This window comes from Triticum urartu, chromosome 1, assembly GCF_003073215.2.
Source record: "Triticum urartu cultivar G1812 chromosome 1, Tu2.1, whole genome shotgun sequence".
NCBI lineage: Eukaryota > Viridiplantae > Streptophyta > Magnoliopsida > Poales > Poaceae > Triticum > Triticum urartu.
Window position 1 is genome coordinate 33,294,743 of NC_053022.1, and position 19,057 is coordinate 33,313,799.

At 44.9% G+C, this 19,057-nt stretch overlaps 1 protein-coding gene across 2 annotated transcripts; it reads right to left on the bottom strand.

The window, feature by feature from the left end:
- Nucleotides 1–205: 205 nt before the first annotated feature.
- LOC125544822 (serine/arginine-rich splicing factor RS2Z32-like) lies at nucleotides 206–4,560 on the bottom strand. Of its 2 annotated transcripts, XM_048708590.1 has the most exons (8): nucleotides 4,406–4,526; nucleotides 2,827–2,936; nucleotides 1,858–1,978; nucleotides 1,720–1,759; nucleotides 1,501–1,596; nucleotides 1,184–1,386; nucleotides 1,002–1,085; nucleotides 206–910 (listed from the first exon to the last, which is right to left on the bottom strand). In XM_048708590.1, the coding sequence occupies exons 2-8, from the start codon at nucleotides 2,831–2,833 to the stop codon at nucleotides 421–423; spliced, it is 1,041 nt and encodes a 346-aa protein (XP_048564547.1). In that variant the 5' UTR covers nucleotides 2,834–2,936; nucleotides 4,406–4,526; the 3' UTR covers nucleotides 206–420. The 2 variants fall into 2 exon arrangements, with proteins under 2 accessions (XP_048564547.1, XP_048564554.1); XM_048708597.1 differs by lacking the exon at nucleotides 1,858–1,978 and having other exon boundaries at nucleotides 4,406–4,560.
- Nucleotides 4,561–19,057: the final 14,497 nt, after the last annotated feature.

Here is a 19,057-nt window from a genome sequence, read left to right on the forward strand (position 1 = left end):
CAACATCACGATCATTTTGGGTGGTAACGTGAGATGCGATAATGCATTCTAGATTGGAGCACAAACACCGGTGATGATATGTACATGTCTAAGTTGATCGTGTGCGTGATTAAGGTGTTTGCACGTCTCTCTTTGCTACTCCACAAAACGTTTTGGTGACTCCAAGAGTTGCTCATTCGAAGCAGAGACGAACTCAACCACAGGCTGTCACAGGACTGATACCATATATTCTTATGCTACTTAATAGTATTATCAATCCATTACGAACAACATAACCAGAGTAACAAACCTTCGAGGCGTCCAGGTACTAAATAACAGGTTCAGGAAACATGTAGGAAATTCACTGACAATCGTCTTAAACTTGAAATGTACTGTCACAAACACATGTAGCGAGCAGAAACTGGTAAATGGTTCCATGTTTCAGGGAGACATGCTTCTTCCTCTGGGTGAGCCTGAGCCACGACGGCCATCATCATCTCCATTGCCCCTTGGACTTGGGCTGCCACCATCACCATTGCCCTTGGGACTAGGGCTACCATTGTTGCCCCTCGGACTTGGACTGCCCCTGGGACTTGGACTGCCCCTGTTGTCCCTGGTAGGACTGGGACTGCCATTCTTAGCAGGGCTTCTCGGGCTGCGGCCATTGGCCACAGGGCTACGGTAGCCATCAGAAGGGCTCCTGCTCGTCTCCCTGCCTCGAGGGCTATCACCATTATCCTTTGCTACAGGGGAGATGGATCGCCTGGGGCTCCGACTGCGATCAGGTGTGGGGCTGCGATCCATTTCCTTGCCTTCTGGGGAGAGTGATCGCCTGGGGCTCCTGCTGTAGCTAATGCTTCTTGATCTCCTCTCATCATGCTCTGTGCGGCGCCCTCTGGGAGATTCAGAATAGGATCTGGACCTAGATCGGCTGATTGCAGGAGAAAATATGAGACAACAGAATACAAAACATAACTGTTTAGTAAAAAGCCCAAGAGTAGCAGGTGGGTTGCTCAGCATACCTGTAACTACGGCTTCTGCTGTAGCTCCGACTGCGCGCCCGTCCACGACGTGGAGATGGGGACCGTGAATAGCTTCTCTCACGCCTAATAGAACATATCCATTAACAAGAGATTAAGAACTCTCACGTACTGAGATTCAACAACATTTCAAGCCATTTCTGAACAAAGTTATCAATCAATACCTGAGACTCCTCGGGCTATTCTGGCAATTTCTTTCTATATGGCCCCTTTCTCCACAGCGGTAGCATTTGTTCTTCCAGTCACCAGCCTTGCAGTCCCTGGCCCAATGACCATCAATACCACAGTTGAAACAACGCCCTGTTCCTGGAGGAGGGCCTCTTCCCACATATTCACGTTCCCGTGAACCACCAGAACCACGTGGAACCTGAACACACAATTCGTAAGATACAATACAACAAAATTTCTAGTAGCTTCATAAAGGACAGAAAATATCATTATCATTATGCCCACAAAGTGGACAGCCCAAATGGCAACTTACCCCTTTAGCAAACTCAACAATAATGCGGCTCCCATCAACATCCCTGCCATCTAGGTTGTATCGGGCCTCATCAGCATCACGAGGATCACTGTATTCCTGTTAGATAGACAAGAACAGGCAAAACAAACAGTGTACCTCATATGTGAACAAAATAGGTCTCAAGTATGCCAACAACTTGAAAGAGCATAAATAAGGTTGAGGAGAGTAAAATTCACATACAATGAATGCATAGTCGCGCTTCAATTCCACTTCCCGTATTCTGCGCAAACGGTTGCCACAAACAGTAAGCCGTCAGGACTTAAGTACTCAAATGCATCACCATCTTGTAACTTCCACTAAAACAGTCAATAACATTACACCAAGCACCAAGGGCACCCTTCGCCAAAGTCCTCCACAAACTTTGGAACAATGGCCACCAATTCCACCAAGGGCACCCTTCCACCACATACCTTCCGGATTGTGTTAAAAACGGAAAAACCTTCAACAAGATCATTTAAGTTAAGCACACAAGACCTGGGAGTCAAACATCTACAGCATACAGATGAAATAACAGAGAAAACCAAACACTAGTTTGGAAAGACCGATAGTGTACCCAACAGCTGCTATAAACCGAAAAACCCTCAAACAAGACCATTCAAGTGAAACACAGAGGACCTGAGAGTCCAATTTCCACAGCATACATGGAGAAATAACAGATAACACCAAAAACTAGCTTGAAAAGACTACTGGTGAAACCAGCTTGTATAAACCACCCAGGAAAAACAAGGGTAGGAAGAAATCCAAGAACACTGACTGGTTCACTCTATATAGCAGAAGACATGCACCTTACAGTTCAAAAAGTTTAAGAAACAAACAGCCTAAATTATTTGACCGAATTTAAACTATACTAAGGCCCAGTTATTTTTGGTGGCTGCCAAAATAATCTGCCCCCTCCCCAGCTTATTCTAGATGCCGACCCTAAAATTTTTGGGGGCTTCTAAACTAATTAAACCTTACCTAGTTTAGAAGCCCCAAAACAATTTGGGGGAGGCTTTAGAATAAGCTGGGGAGGGGCGATTCTAGAATAAGCTGGGAGGGAGCGGCTTATGCCGCAATAAACTGTCAAAAGAACTGGGCCTAAGTACTTAGGGTGTCAACTATTCTAACAAGCACTGGTCCAATAATGGTGATTCACAACCCTAGAAAAGCACATTTGAATTTGTGCAGAACCATATTCACAAGTTGAAAGCTTGTACCCTCACAAAAAAAGAAGTTCGAAAGCTTGTAAAAGTCTGTTACACCAGAAAGCTTTTGCCAAACTCTTAATGTGCACAGTATTGTCATTACCTTCCATATTTGCTGAAAAGATATTCTAGGTCGCGCGAACGAGTACGGGAGGACAATCTACCAACATACAAGCGTGCATTTCCATAACGATCATCGTAACGAGGCATCTCCTGAAAATTAAGAAAACACTCCATCAGTCCCTTTCACAATGAACAAATATGACAAGCATAAAACCAAGAAATCAAATAACCTGGCAAAGGCTACTCAGAGATATTATTTTCTGTTTGACAGAGAACAGCTAGAGTACTAGGCACATCCAAATAGATGCTGTGGTTGAATGTACTCACTGTGGAGAGAGTATTGTGATTCAGCATAGAAGAGACATGGTAAGATGACATTAGATGGGCTCAATAGCAAACCGAATATACCAGACAGTTCAACTATCACTATCAGGCACTAAATAATAATTTTACTCGTTCCTCATAGACAATTCCACAAAAGTAAAAAAGAACAACATCCATTATTGAATAAGACAGATAGCATCTACATATATCTTCAACTAAAGCTTGAAGTCCCTCCAGTGTGAAAATATATAACTGCAGCCCTCGTGGACAACTAATAGGCTAGCAATATTCTAGGATTGTTAAATTTTAAAATACTCGTGCAACTGAAATCATTGATTTGGAGGCTGACTGGTATGCATGAAATCAATGTGCATGAATTTCAGGGACAAGCAGTTCAACACACCTTTTCATCAAACCTCGTAATAGCAAGTTGCAAAAGACAAAGCTCATGACTTTAAGTTGCAAGTATCCACATTCCAAAATAACTCTGATTCTGTAATATAGTTTTTATTGACCGTTCATCTCATTTACTTTTTAATTAAGGCAACTGTTCTAATTATTCTTCTCTTATTGTACTGAATCAGTAAGAGAACAGAATACACCACAAAAACACTTGATACACTCCAATACCACTATCATGTACTTTTAGGGATGGAAATTTCAGCAAGATATAAAATCAGAATTATCTACATAACCAAGATTATATAACCAACATCACATCCTGTTTACTTGATAAAATAATGTCTTCTTACTGACTCCCTTTGATATGTCTGACCAGTTTAAATATTATGCACTAACTACCGAGTACCCACTCTCCCCTTGGGAGGAGAAACAGTTGAAACATCTATATAGGCAAGATTACATGACATTTTACTTCATCTAACTATTTCTAGCATTACAGCCCTCATGTAAAATTCAAATTCGCGCTTCCGCACAAAACAAAATTGCGCTAACCTATCCACCTCCATAGAGGGAATCTCACGGGCGAGGATCAGAGAGCCGTACGCGAATCTCCAATTCTCCCCCGAATCACGGCACGACGGACCAAAGCAACCTACCTCCTTCTCTCGCCAACAGGCGATCCGACTAGATCCGACCGATACTCGAAAAATCCCCGGCCGAAACTCCAAAAATCACCGCGGATCGGCGCACGCAAGAAGGCTACAAACCCCACGGGATGACGCGCGGAAACACCACCACGATCGCGCGGAGCCGGGGGTCCCGACGAACGAACCAACGAACGAGCGCTAGCGAGATTAGACGGGGGGGAGGGGGAGGAGGAGGAGATCTCGAACCTCGGGAGCAGCGGGGCGGCGGCGGCGCAGAACCCTAGGTCGGACGCTGCGGCTGCGGGCTCGTCCGGCCTGGAGATAAGGAGGGCGGCAGGAGAGAGTTCTGGAAACCAGTAGAAGCGGTGCGGTGGGGGTGGAGGGATTTAACCGGCGCCGCGGGCGTGTGCGGACGGACGGGATCACCGACGGCCTTGATGGACGGGCGGGATTCGGCCGGGCCGACGTGTCCCTCGCGGACGCGCACTCCCCTGTTTTACGCCTCCGATACTGGTTCCGGGTATGGAGATGTTGTCCACTCCGGTGGACTGAAACGAACTCTGGTTTCAGTGGAAGTCACTTCTATGCTTTACTGGACATTTCTACAAAAACAAAAATGAAAGTGACTCAAACTCTACCAAAATGACTCAAACGTCACTAGAAATAAATTACTTCTTCAAACATCTGCGTTTTAGAAATTTTATTTACGGCAATGCTAAGACCACAAACATTAAACTTACATTTGGAGCAGACATCATGCTCCACCGTTTTGGTGATCATTTTCGGATTGCTTTCAGTGGATATAGAGGTAGCTTTAAGCTCAACATATTGAAGGTTTTTTCTTTGAGAATATGCATAAGACATTTATTTTGGGACGGAGAGAGTACTACGGACGAAATGGAAAGAGAAGTTGGTTATATACAACGTTGTCCTACAAACGAGTTTGTGAACGAGCAACAACCATCCACCCTAGAATCAAACCAACATGTGGTTGGATGGTTAGGAGGACAGTAGTATCTCTAATCCATCAGAGTTCAAGTTCTGGTGCTCGCATTTTTCTGGATTTATTTCATGATTTTCGACGATGCGCGTTTAGTGGGAGGAGACGATCTGTCGACTACAAGGTGCTTATGGTAACTTCGTAAATCTCAAGATGATATACCGCCTCAGTCTCTCGAAGGTGTTCATAGAGGTAGTGTGTGTGCGCGCGCGCATTTATAAAGGTAAGTATATATATATATATATATATATATATATATATATATATATATATATATATATATATATATATATATATATATATATATGAGCGTTTGCATCGCTGCTGTGTTAAAAAAACATCCAAGCAAGAAAACAAGACAAGGACTGCGGGACGTATTGAAGATTTCTTAGGTTATTCTTACAAGTTTAAGATCATTCCATCATGTAGAGCTCCTTTAGAGTATCTATAGCCAAACATACCAACCCTACATCCACGTACGCATTCGGGAACGTCCGCTGACACTAACAATCGACCCTCAAATCGATGTGTCCAGAGTCGTGTACATCATATCCGGTACCCTAAATTCATACTAAGCATGCAAGGTAAAACAATTATATGCAAATATATATCATTTTTTCGGACTAATCTATTAACTTACTGCCAAGTGTCAGTTGTTGTTGTTTTGCTTGATTTTGGCTTTCCAGGAGTATCAAACGAAGTCCAATAACATGAAACTTTTTTGACAATTTTTTTCCAGACATAAAACACTAGAAGCTTCGGGAGGAGGCCAGAAGGCGAATGAGGTGGCCACAAGCAAGGGGTTGGCGCACCCTGGTGCACCATGGGCCCCTCATTCCTTCGTTTGACCTAATTCCATCCCTATAAATTCTCAAAAATCAGGAAACCAATAGGGAGCCATCCAAAATACTTTTTTCGCCGCCTCAAGTTTCTGTTCTCGCGAGATCCCATCTGAAGGTATTTTCTGGCACTCTGCGGAGGGGCAATCGATCACGGAGGACTTCTACATCAACCTTGTTGCCCCCTGATGATGTGTGAGTAGTTTACCACAGACCTACGGGTCCATAGCTAGTAGCTACATGATTTCTTTTCTCTCTTTGATCTTCAATACAATTATCTCTTCGATGTTTTTGGAGACCTATTTGATGTAATCCTTTTTTGCGATGTGTTTGTTGGGATCCGATGAATTGTAGGTTTGTGATCAGATTATCCATGAATATTATTTGAGTCTTCTCTGAACTATTTTTATGCATGATTGTTATAGCTTTGTATTTCTCTCTGATCTATCCGTTTGGTTTGGCCAACTAGATTGATTTATCTTACAATGGGAGAGGTGCTTTGTGATGGGTTCGATCTTGCGATGCTCAATTCCAGTGACAGAAGAGGACATGACATGTATTTGTATCAATAAAACGATGGGGTTTATCCATATTAATTAGATTTACTTTGTCTACATTATGTCATAAGCAAGGTGTTACTCCGTTTTTTATAAACTTAATACCCCAGATGCATGCTGGATAGCGGCCGATGCATGGAGTAATATTAGTAGATGCAGGCAAGAGTCGGTCTACTTGTTTCGGACATGATGCTTATATACATGATCATTGCCTTGGATATAGTGATAATTATTCGCTTTTCTATCAATTGTCCAACAATAATTTCTTTACCTACTATATGCTATGTTCAAGAGAGAAGCCTCTAGTGAAAACTATGCTCCTGGGGTCTATCTTTATCAAATATTAAAATTCAAAAATATCTTGCTGCAATTTTTTTTTGTGTTTTTCTTTATCTATCTATCACTATGAAATTTTTTGACAACCCCTTGTTTGTGTTGGGTGCAAGTATTTGTTATTTTGTGTGTAGGTACTACTAACGAGGTCTTCCGTGGTTCTCCTACTGGATTGATAACCTTAATTCTTAACTGAGGGAAATACTTATCTCTATTGTACTGCATCATCCCCTCCTCTTCAAGGAAATTTCAACGCAACTCACAAGTACCAGCCGTATCGGGGGGGGGGGGGGGTATAGGGAGCCCGACCGTAGATGTTCTTAACATCCTCAAATGTTCTCACACAATATTGGATCTATATTTATGATTTTTATGGTACATGAAGTTAGTACAAAGTTGAGTCACTATTTTGAGACGGAGGGGGTATTTGGAAAGGCGTAAATATAACATTTGCTTTATCAAGGTTATTTTATGTTGTTGTTCATCGTTGCCTCTCTTTATTAGGAATGGTTATGTTGTGTCTATGTTTTTCTGCTTCACATCGTTGTCAAGGGGACAAGTCAGACTTTGTGTCCCATCTATGCTATTTGTTAGCTAGATCGCATGCCATGTTCCTCAACCAAATTAAATTGCCTAAGAAAGGCGTACTAGGCAATTTTGGCATTTCATTTCTGTTACCTATGTGAGGTAAAATAGTAAGAGCTAAAGAGCAGGGACATCATGTTATAGTCGTTGGTATGGTGTTTTAACATGAAACACTTCATGTACACACAATCACAAGAGATGTAAGATCAACCTTTTTTTCTTTACCCAAAAATATGTATGAGAATTTATTAACTGGATGTTAACAAAATATAAAAGATCCAAATAAAGAAGAAGAAAAAAGACTTGTTGGGGGAAGCTGAAGACATGCGAGATGGGGCACCACTAGATAAACTCGATGTTAACAAAATGACTTTATTCTAATAATAGACAGCTTGGTAGTGTGAATGCCTCTATCGATGGCGATGAAGTTAGGTGTTATGAACAACAGTGGAGCCATTAGCACCAGTCATATCCTACGATCGCTACTGACTATTGTTGTTGGCGAACCCACCGCGGAAGAGCCAGTCATCGACAAACATGAAGAGACCGCCTAGGGTGATGAGACCCGCTATTTGTTGAGGAACATAGCATGCAATTTCAAAAAATTCCTACGATCACGCAAGATCTATCTAGAAGATGCATAGCAACGAGAGAGGAAGAGTGTGTCCACGTACCCTCATAGACCGAAAGCGGAAACGTTAGGTTAACGCGGTTGATGTAGTCGAACGTCTTCACGATCCAACCTATCTAGTACCGAACTTACAACACCTCCGAGTTCAGCACACGTTCAGCTCGATGACGTCCCTCGAACTCTTGATCTAGCTGAGGGTCGAGGGAGAGTTTTGTCAGCACGACGACGTGGTGACGGTGATGTGATCCGCGCAGGCACCGCACACGGCTAAGAGAACAACTGTTGTGCTTTGGGGTGCCCCTGCCCCCGTATATAAAGGAGGGAAGGAGGAGGCCGGCCACCAAGGGGGCGCGCCAAGGGGGGGGGAGTCCTACTAGGACTCCACTCCTAGTAGGATTCGCCCCCCTTCCTTTCTCATCGGAGGGGGAAAAGGAAGGAGAGGGAAAGGGGGTCGCGCCCCCTCCTCCTTGTCCAATTCGGACTCCCTTGGAGGGGGGCGTGCGCCACCCTTTGCGGGCTCCCCTCTCTCTCCCTTAAGTCCCATGTAGGTCCAATACTTCCCCGAGGGTTTCGGTAACCCCTGGGTACTCCGATAAATGTCTGAAATGTCCCGAAACCATTCCGATGTTCGAATACTATCGTCCAATATATCAATATTTACCTCTCGAGCATTTCGAGACTCCTCGTCATGTAAGTGATCTCATCCGGGACTCTGAACTATATCCGGTCACCAAAACACATAACTCATAATACAAATCGTCATTGAACGTTAAGCGTGCGGACCCTACGGGTTCGAGAACTATGTAGACATGACCGAGACACATCTCCGATCAATAACCAACAGCGGAACCTAGATGCTCATATTGGTTCCTATATATTCTACGAAGATCTTTGTCGGTCAAACCGCAATAACAACATACGTTATTCCGTTTGTCATCGGTATGTTACTAGCCCGAGATTCGATCGTCGGTATCCTTATACCTAGTTCAATCTCGTTACCGACAAGTCTCTTTACTCGTTCCGTAATGCATTATCCTGTAACTAACTCATTAGTCACATTACTTACAAGGCTTATAGTGATGTGCATTACCGAGAGGGCCCAGAGATACCTCTTCGATACTCAGAGTGACAAATCCTAATCTTGATCTGTGCCACCCCAACAAACACCTTCGGAGACACCTCTAGAGCATATTTATAACCACCCAGTTACATTGTGACGTTTGATAGCACACAAGGTGTTCCTCCGGTATTCGGAGTTGCATAATCTCATAGTCAGAGGAGTGTAAGGGGAACGCGATAGAAAACAAAAAAATTCCGACCTACACACCAGCCCAGGACCACTATGGAGACTGCATACATAGTTTGATATTTTTTGTTACCGACTCATAGCGCAGCGGGAAGTAGAGTCGATGACGATCGGCGGTGCATATCCCCGCAGCTAGGATTTACAACCTCCCAACCGCGAGGATGTATACCCTCATCTGCTCCTCAGACAGCCCTCCGGGAAGCGGTCGAATAGCCCCCGGACGGTGTCGCGGACAGCCCTTCGGGAGGACCTTCGAAACTCGAACGGTCACTCGGACAGCCCTTCGGGAGGACCTTCGAAACTCGGACGGTCACATAGACAGCCCTTCGGGAGGACCTTCGAAACTCGGACGGTCACACGGACAGCCCTTCGGGAGGCACTCACGAACTAAGACCAAAACTACGATCTCTCTACAGAGTTGCACACATACGGTGTCATCTATCCAGCAGGGCTTCACCGTGCAGAACTAGTTCCTGTCGGAACCCAGATAGCCTTACGGCTCTACGAAACTCTTTTCTTGGGAGGGAGAGAAGAAGCAAGATAATGCATGGCATGTATATGAGAGCAAGGGATGAGAGTGGAGGGCTGCCCCTCCACCTCTATTTATAGGAAATCCCAAGGGGTAGGGTGGTTTTACAAGAAAACCCAAAACCCACATGAAATGGAGTCCTTCCCAAGGACCTAAAGAGTGAAAACAAGGGACAAGTGGGGCCTCATGGATGAGCTGCACCCATGAACGTCCCACCCCTTGTGCCCCCCCAAAAGGAAGTTCCCACCCTTCCATGTCATCCCTATATCTTTTGGGCAAAGTCCCAAAAGGTGGCTTTCCATAAAATATCCCAAAAAGCACTTTCACTATTCATGACGACATTTTTCAGCGTTCGTTCGAACTGAAAATATTTATGTGGGCTTAGAACATTTCCAATACCCACCATAATAATTTTCAACGCGTTCTGGAACAATTATAGTTTAGTGATTTTCATCTGCGAAAAGCATCTGAACCGGTTCCGGCAGCTCCGGAACATTTCCGGTTTTTATTTCTGAAAATTCCAAAAAGTTTCCAAAATGATTCTGGCACCCTCCAAGAATTATCAGGCATGTGCCGAAACCATTTTTACTTAATGGCATACCCCGAAACAACTTTTTTGGTTTCACCGAAACTCATCCGGTGACCTCTCTCTGCGGAACTTTTCCGCTGTCCGAAACTTTTTCGATGATTTTCTCTCAGACTCCCTGTCTAGTAGTCAGCAGATAGATGACCCTTAAGCGTGTGACCCTATAGGTTCGGTGAAGTATATACATGACCCGGAACCCCTTCCGATCAATGATCAACATCGGAGCCGTGGACATCCATATTGATCCCTATACCCACACGAATAAATATTCGAGTGAACCTCCAGTTTCAGTGAGCTATTCCTGTTGCTTCGCGATATGTCACAAACACCCGAGGTGAGATTTATTGCATCCCCGTGGACGAACAATTTGTCCACCATGCAAGTTACCTCGTTACCGGTTTTGTTCTCTTTTCTCGTTTCCATGTTCCGGCATCCCAGTGATCAAATCACAAGGTGTCTAGCCAGACGATTATGGATACCGTAACACCGAGAGGGCCCAAGAATATCTCTCCATCATCGGAGGAGCAAATCCCAATCTTGAGCTATCAAGTTACTTGACATACTTTTCCATGAACCCGTAAGCCGCCGTAATAGCCACCCATTTACGGATGACGTTTAACAAACCCCAAAGTTCATGAAGCAAGCATGAAGAAACTCGATACTTGTTGGGGATCATAGCAGAAATTCAAAATTTTCTACGCATCACCAAGATCAATCTATGGAGTAATCTAGCAACGAGGGGAAGGAGAGTGCATCTACATACCCTTGTAGATCGCTAAGCGGAAGCGTTCAAGTGAACGGGGTTGATGGAGTCATACTCGTCGTGATCCAAATCACCGATGATCCTAGTGCCGAACGGACAGCACCTCCGCGTTCAACACACGTGCAGCCCGATGACGTCTCCTACGCCTTGATCCAGCAAGGGGAGAAGGAGAGGTTGGGGAAGACTCCATCCAGTAGCAGCACGACGACGTGGTGGTGGTGGAGGAGCGCGGGACTCCAGCAGGGCTTCGCCAAGCACTACGAGAGACGAGGAGGGAGAGGGGTAGGGCTGCGCCAACAGAGGAGGAACTTCATGTGTTGGGCTGCCCCTTTGCCTCCACTATATATAGGGGGAGAGGGAGGGCTGCGCCCCCACCTAGGGTTTCCTCCCTAGGGGTGGCGGCAGCCCTAGATCCCCATCTGGGGTGGCGGCCACAAGGGGGAGAGGGGGAGGCGCACCTGAGGTGGGCCTTAGGGCCCATCTGCCCTAGGGTTTGCCCCCTCCCCTCTTGGAGGCGCCTTGGGCCTTAGTGGGAGGCGCCCCAGCCCACCTAGGGGCTGGTCCCTTCCCACTATTGGCCCATGTAGGCCTCCGGGGCTGGTGGCCCCACCTGGTGGACCCCCGGACCCCTCCGGTGGTCCCGGTACACTACCGGTGATGCCCGGAACACTTCTGGTGGCCAAAACCATACTTCCTATATATCAATCTTTACCTCCGGACCATTCCGGAACTCCTCGTGATGTCCGGGATCTCATCCGGGACTCCGAACAACATTCGGTAACCGCGTACATACTTTCCCTATAACCCTAGCGTCATCGAACCTTAAGTGTGTAGACCCTACGGGTTCGGGAGTCATGCAGACATGACCGAGACAACTCTCCGGTCAATAACCAACAGCGGGATCTGGATACCCATGTTGGCTCCCACATTCTCCACGATGATCTCATCGGATGAACCACGATGTCAAGGATTTAATCAATCCTGTATACAATTCCCTTTGTCTCGCGGTACGATACTTGCCCGAGATTCGATCGTCGGTATCCCGATACCTTGTTCAATCTCGTTACCGGCAAGTCTCTTTACTCGTTCTGTAACACATCATCCCGTGATCAACTCCTTGGTCACATTGTGCACATTATGATGATGTCCTACCGAGTGGGCCCAGAGATACCTCTCCGTTTACACGGAGTGACAAATCCCAGTCTCGATTCGTGCCAACCCAACAGACACTTTCGGAGATACCTATAGTGTACCTTTATAGCCACCCAGTTAGGTTGTGACGTTTGGCACACCCAAAGTACTCCTACGATATCCGGGAGTTGCACAATCTCATGGTCTAAGGAAATGATACTTGACATTAGAAAAGCTTTAGCATACGAACTACACGATCTTGTGCTAGGCTTAGGATTGGGTCTTGTCCATCACATCATTCTCCTAATGATGTGATCCCATTATCAACGACATCCAATGTCCATGGTCAGGAAACCGTAACCATCTATTGATCAACGAGCTAGTCAACTAGAGGCTTACTAGGGACATGGTGTTGTCTATGTATCCACACATGTATCTGAGTTTCCTATCAATACAATTCTAGCATGGATAATAAACGATTATCATGAACAATTAAATATAATATAATAATAACCAATTTATTATTGCCTCTAGGGAATATTTCCAACAGTCTCCCACTTGCACTAGAGTCAATAATCTAGTTCACATTGCCATGTGATTAACACTCACAGGTCACATCGCCATGTGACCAACATCCAAGAGTCTACTAGACTCAATGATCTAGTTCACATCACTATGTGATAAACACTCAAAGAGTTCTGGGTTTGATCATGTTATGCTTGTGAGAGAGGTTGTAGTCAACGGGTCTTGCCATATTCAGATCCCTATGTATTTCGCAAAACTTTATATTGTAGATGCTGCTACCACGTTCCACTTGGAGCTATTCCAAATTATTGCTCCATTATACATATCCGGTATCTCTACTCAGAGCTATCCGGATAGGTGTTAAGCTTGCATCGACGTAACTCTTTATGTCGAACTCTTTATCACCTCCATAACCGAGAAACATTTCCTTATTCCTCTAAGGACAATTTTGACCACTATCTGGTGATCCAGTCCTAGATCACCTTTGTACCCTCTTGCCAGACATGTGGCAAGGCACACATCAGGTGCGGTACTCAGCATGGCATACCGTATAGAGCCTATGACAAGAGCATAGGGGACGACCTTCGTCCTTCCTCTTTCTTCTGCTGTGGTCAATCTTCGAGTCTTACTCAACTTCACACCTTACAACTCAGGTAAGAACCCCTTCTTTGACTGATCTATTTTGAACTCCTTCAAAAACATCTTAAGGTGTGCATTCTTTGAAAGTATCATCAGGCGTCTTGATCTATCTCTATAGATCTTGATGCCCAATATGTAAGCAGCTTTATCCAGGTCTTCCTTTGAAAATCACTCTTCAAACAATCGTTTATGCTTTCCAGAAATTCTACATCATTTCGAATCAACAATATGTCATCCACATATACTTATCAGAAATGTTGTAGTGCTCCCACTCACTTTCTTGTAAATACAAGTTTCTAGAAAACATTGTATAAACCTAAAAGCTTTGATCACTCCATCAAAACATATATTCCGATTCCGATATGCTTGCTCTGATCCATAGAAGGATTGCTGGAGCCAGCATACCTTTTAGCATCCTTAGGATCGATAAAACCTTTTATTGTATAACATAGAACTTTTCTTACGAAAACTTGGTAAGAAAACTTGTTTTGACATCCATCTGTAAGATTTCATAATCGAAAAATACAACTAATGCTAACATGATTCCGACAGACTTAAGCATCGCTACGGGTGAGAAATTCTCATCGTAGTCAACTCCTTGAACTTGTGAAAAGACTCTTTCCCACAAGTCGAGCTTCATAAACGGTAACATTACCGCCCACGTCCGTCTTCTTCTTAAAGATCCATTTATCTCAATGGCTTGCCGATCATCGGGAAAGTCCACCAAAGTCCATACTTTGTTCTGATACATGGATCCTGTCTCGGATTTCATGGCTTCTAACCATTTGTCAGAATACGGGCCCACCATCGCTTCTCCATACCTCGTAGGTTCATTGTTGTCTAACAACATGATATCTAAGACAGGATTACCGTACCACTTAGGAGTAGTACATATCCTTGTCGACCTACGAGGTTCGATAGCAACTTGATCCGAAGCTTCATGATCACTATCATTAACTTCCTATTCAACAGACATAGGCTCCACAGAAAACATCTTTCTATGTTGCATCACTCTCTGGTTGAAGTAAAGGTTCGACAACCTCATCAAGTTCTATCTTCCTCCCACTCAATTCTTTCGAGAGAAACTCCTTCTCGAGAAAGGACCCGTTCTTAGCGACAAACAATTTGCCCTCGGATCTGAGATAGAAGGTATACCCACCTATCACCTTTGGGTATCCTATGAAGATGTGTTTGTCCGCTTTGGGTTCGAGCTTCTCCGGCTGAAGCCTTAAGAATCGCAGCCCAAACATTAAGAAACGAAAACTTTGGTTTCTTGCCAAACCAATGTTTACACGACGTCATCTCAACGGACTTAGATGGTGTCCTATCTAAAGTGAATGCAGCTGTCTCTAACGCATAACCTCAAAATGAAAACGGTAGATCGGTAAGAGACATCATAGATCGCACCATATCTCATAAGGTTCAATTACGATGTCCGGACACACCATTACCCTGTGGTGTTCCAGGTGGCTTCAACTGTGAAACAATTCCACAATGTCTTAAGTGATTGCCAAACTCATAACTCAGAAATTCTCATTGATTAGATCGTAGGAATTTGATCTTCTTGTTATGATGGTTCTTAACTTCACTCTGAAATCGCTTGAACTTTTCAAACGTTTCAGACTTGTGCTTCATTAAGTAGATATACCTATATCCACCCAAATCGACAGTGAAGATGAGAAAATAGCGATATCCACCGCATGCTTCAATTCTCATTGGATCACACGCATCAGCATGCATGATTTCCAACAAGTCACTTGCCCGTTTCATTGTACCTGAAAACGGGGTCTTAGTCATCCTGCCCATGAGGCATGGCTCGCATGTGTCAAGCGATTCAAAATCAAGTGACTCCAAACATCCATCGACATAGAGTTTCTTCATGCATCTTACGCCAATATGACCTAAGCGGCAGTGCCACAAGAAAGTGGTACTATCATTATTAACTCTACATCTTTTGGCATGAACATGTGTATTACCACAACCGAGATTCAATGAACCATTCACATAGGGTGCATGACCATGAAAGGTATCATTCATGTAAACAGAATAACCATTATTCTCTAACTTAAATGAATGACCGTATTGCAATGAACATGATCTAATCATATTCATGCTCAACGTAGACACCTGATAACATTTATCTAGGTTCAATACTAATCCCGAAGGCAGATGGAGCGTGCGATGGTGATCTCATCAACTTTGGAAACACTTCCAACACACATCGTCACCTCGCCCTTAGCCAGTCTCCGTTTAGTCTGTAGCTTTTGTTTCAAGTCACCAATAATAGCAACTGAACCGGTATTATATACCCAGGTGCTACCAGGAGTACTAGTGAGGTACACATTAATAACACGTATATACTTTGTTGAAGTTTCCAGCCGTCTTATCTACCATGCATTTGGGGCAATTCCGCTACCAGTGACCGTTCCCCTTGCAATAGAAGCACTTAGTCTCGGGTTTGGGTTCAACCTTGGGTTCCTTCACTGGAGCGGCAACTGTTTGCCATCCATGAAGTTTCCCTTCTAGCCCTTGCGCTTCTTGAAACTAGTGGTCTTGTTTAACCATCAACACTTGATGCTCCTTCTTGATTTCTACCTTTTGCGGTCTTAAGCACCGCGAATAGCTCTGGGATCAACTCCATCCCTTGCATGTCATAGTTCATCACGAAGATCTAGTAGCTTAGTGATAGTGGCTAGAGAACTCTATCGATCACTATCTTATCTGGAAGTTTAACTCCCACTTGATTTAAGTGATTGTAGCACCCAGACATTCTGAGCACATGCTCACTAGCTGAGCTATTCTCCTCCATCTTGTTGGCAAAAGAACTTGTCAGAGGTCTCACACCTCTCAACACGAGCATGAGCCTGAAATCCCAATTTCAGCTCTTGGAACATCTCATATGTTCTATGGCGTTCAAAACGTCATTGGAATCCCGATTCTAAGCCGTAAAGTATGATGCACTAAACTATCAAGTAGTCATCAGGATGTGTCTGTCAGGTGTTCACAACATCCACAGACAATGTTGTAGGGGTTTGCACATCGAGCGGTGCATCAAAGACGTAAGCCTTCTGTGTAGCAGTGAGGACACTCCTCGGACTACGGACCTAGTCTGCATCATTGCTTACAATATCTTTCAACTTAATCTTTCTCTAGGAACGTATTGAAACAGGGAGCTACAACGTGAGCTATTTATCTACAACATATTTGCGAAGACAATTTAGACTATGTTCATGATAATTGAGTTCATCTAATCAAATTATTTAATGAACTCCCACTTAGATAGACATCCCTCTAGTCATCTAAGTGAAACATGATCCGAATTGACTAGGCCGTGTCCGATCATCACGTGAGACGGACTAGTCATCAACGGTGAACATCTCATGTTGATCGTATCTTCTATACGACTCATGTTCGACCTTTCGGTCTTCCGTGTTCCGAGGCCATGTCTGTACATGCTAGGCTCGTCAAGTCAACCTAAGTGTATTGCGTGTGTAAATCTGGCTTACACCCGTTGTATTCGAACGTTAGAATCTATCACACCCGATCATCACGTGGTGCTTTGAAACGACGAACCTTCGCAACGGTGCACAGTTAGGGGGAACACTTTCTTGAAATTATTGCGAGGGATCATCTTATTTAACCTACCGTCGTTCTAAGCAAATAAGATGTAAAACATGCTAAACATCACATGCAATCAAATAGTGACATGATATGGCCAATATCATTTTGCTCCTTTCGATCTCCATCTTCGGGGCTCCATGATCATCATTGTCACCGGCATGACACCATGATCTCCATCATCATGATCTCCATCATCGTGTCTTCTTGAAGTTGTCTCGTCATCTATTACTTCTACTACTATGGCTAACGCTTTAGCAATAAAGTAAAGTAATTACATGATGTTTATGTTGACACGCAGGTCATAAATAAATTAAGACAACTCTTATGGCTCCTGCCGGTTGTCATACTCATCGACATGCAAGTCGTGATTCCTATTACAAGAACATGTTCAATCTCATACATCACATATATCATTCATCACATCCTTTTGGCCATATCACATCACAAGGCATATGCTGCAAAAACAAGTTAGACGTCCTCTAATTATTGTTGCAAGTTTTTACGTGGCTGCTATAGGTTTCTAGCAAGAACGTTTCTTACCTATGCGAAAACCACAACGTGATATGCCAATTTCCATTTACCCTTCATAAGGACCCTTTTCATCGAATCCGATCCGAGTTAAGTGGGAGAGACAGACACCCGCTAGCCACCTTATGCAACTAGTGCATGTCAGTCGGTGGAACCAGTCTCACGTAAGAGTACGTGTAAGGTCGGTCCGGGCCGCTTCATCCCACGATGCCGCCGAATCAAGATAAGACTAGTAACGGCAAGCAAATTGACAATATCCACGCCCACAACTGCTTTGTGTTCTACTCGTGCATAGAAACTACGCATAGACCTAGCTCATGATGCCACTGTTGGGGATCGTAGCAGAAATTCAAAATTTTCTACGCATCACCAAGATCAATCTATGGAGTAATCTAGCAAAGAGGGGAAGGAGAGTGCATCTACATACCCTTATAGATCGCTAAGAGGAAGCGTTCAAGTGAACGGGGTTGATGGAGTCATACTCGTCGTGATCCAAATCACCGATGATCCTAGTGCCGAACGGACGGCACCTCCGCGTTCAACACACGTGCAGCCCGGTGACGTCTCCTACGCCTTGATCCAGCAAGGGGAGAAGGAGAGGTTGGGGAAGACTCCATCCAGCAGCAGCACGATGGCGTGGTGGTGGTGGAGGAGCGCGGGACTCCAGCAGGGCTTCGCCAAGCACTACGAGAGACTAGAAGGGAGAGGGGTAGGGCTGCGCCAATAGAGGAGGAACATCATGTGTTGGGCTGCCCCTTTGCCTCCACTATATATAGGGGGAGAGGGAGGGTTGCGCCCCCACCTAGGGTTTCCTCCCTAGGGGTGGCGGCAGCCCTAGATCCCCATCTAGGGTGGCGGCCACAAGGGGGAGAGGGGGAGGCGCACCTGAGGTGGGCCTTAGGGCCCATCTGCCCTAGGGTTTGCCCCCTCCCCTCTTGGAGGCGCCTTGGGCCTTAGTGGGAGGCGCCCCAGCCCACCTAGGGGCTGGTCCCTTCCCACTATTGGCCCATGTAGGCCTCCGGGGCTGGTGGCCCCACCTGGTGGACCCCCGGACCCCTCCGGTGGTCCCGGTACACTACCGGTGATGCCCGGAACACTTCTGGTGGCCAAAACCATACTTCCTATATATCAATCTTTACCTCCGGACCATTTCGGAACAGAACTCCTCGTGATGTCCGGGATCTCATCCGGGACTCCGAACAACATTCGGTAACCGCGTACATACTTTCCCTATAACCCTAGCGTCATCGAACCTTAAGTGTGTAGACCCTACGGGTTCGGGAGTCATGCAGACATGGCCGAGACAACTCTCCGAGCAATAACCA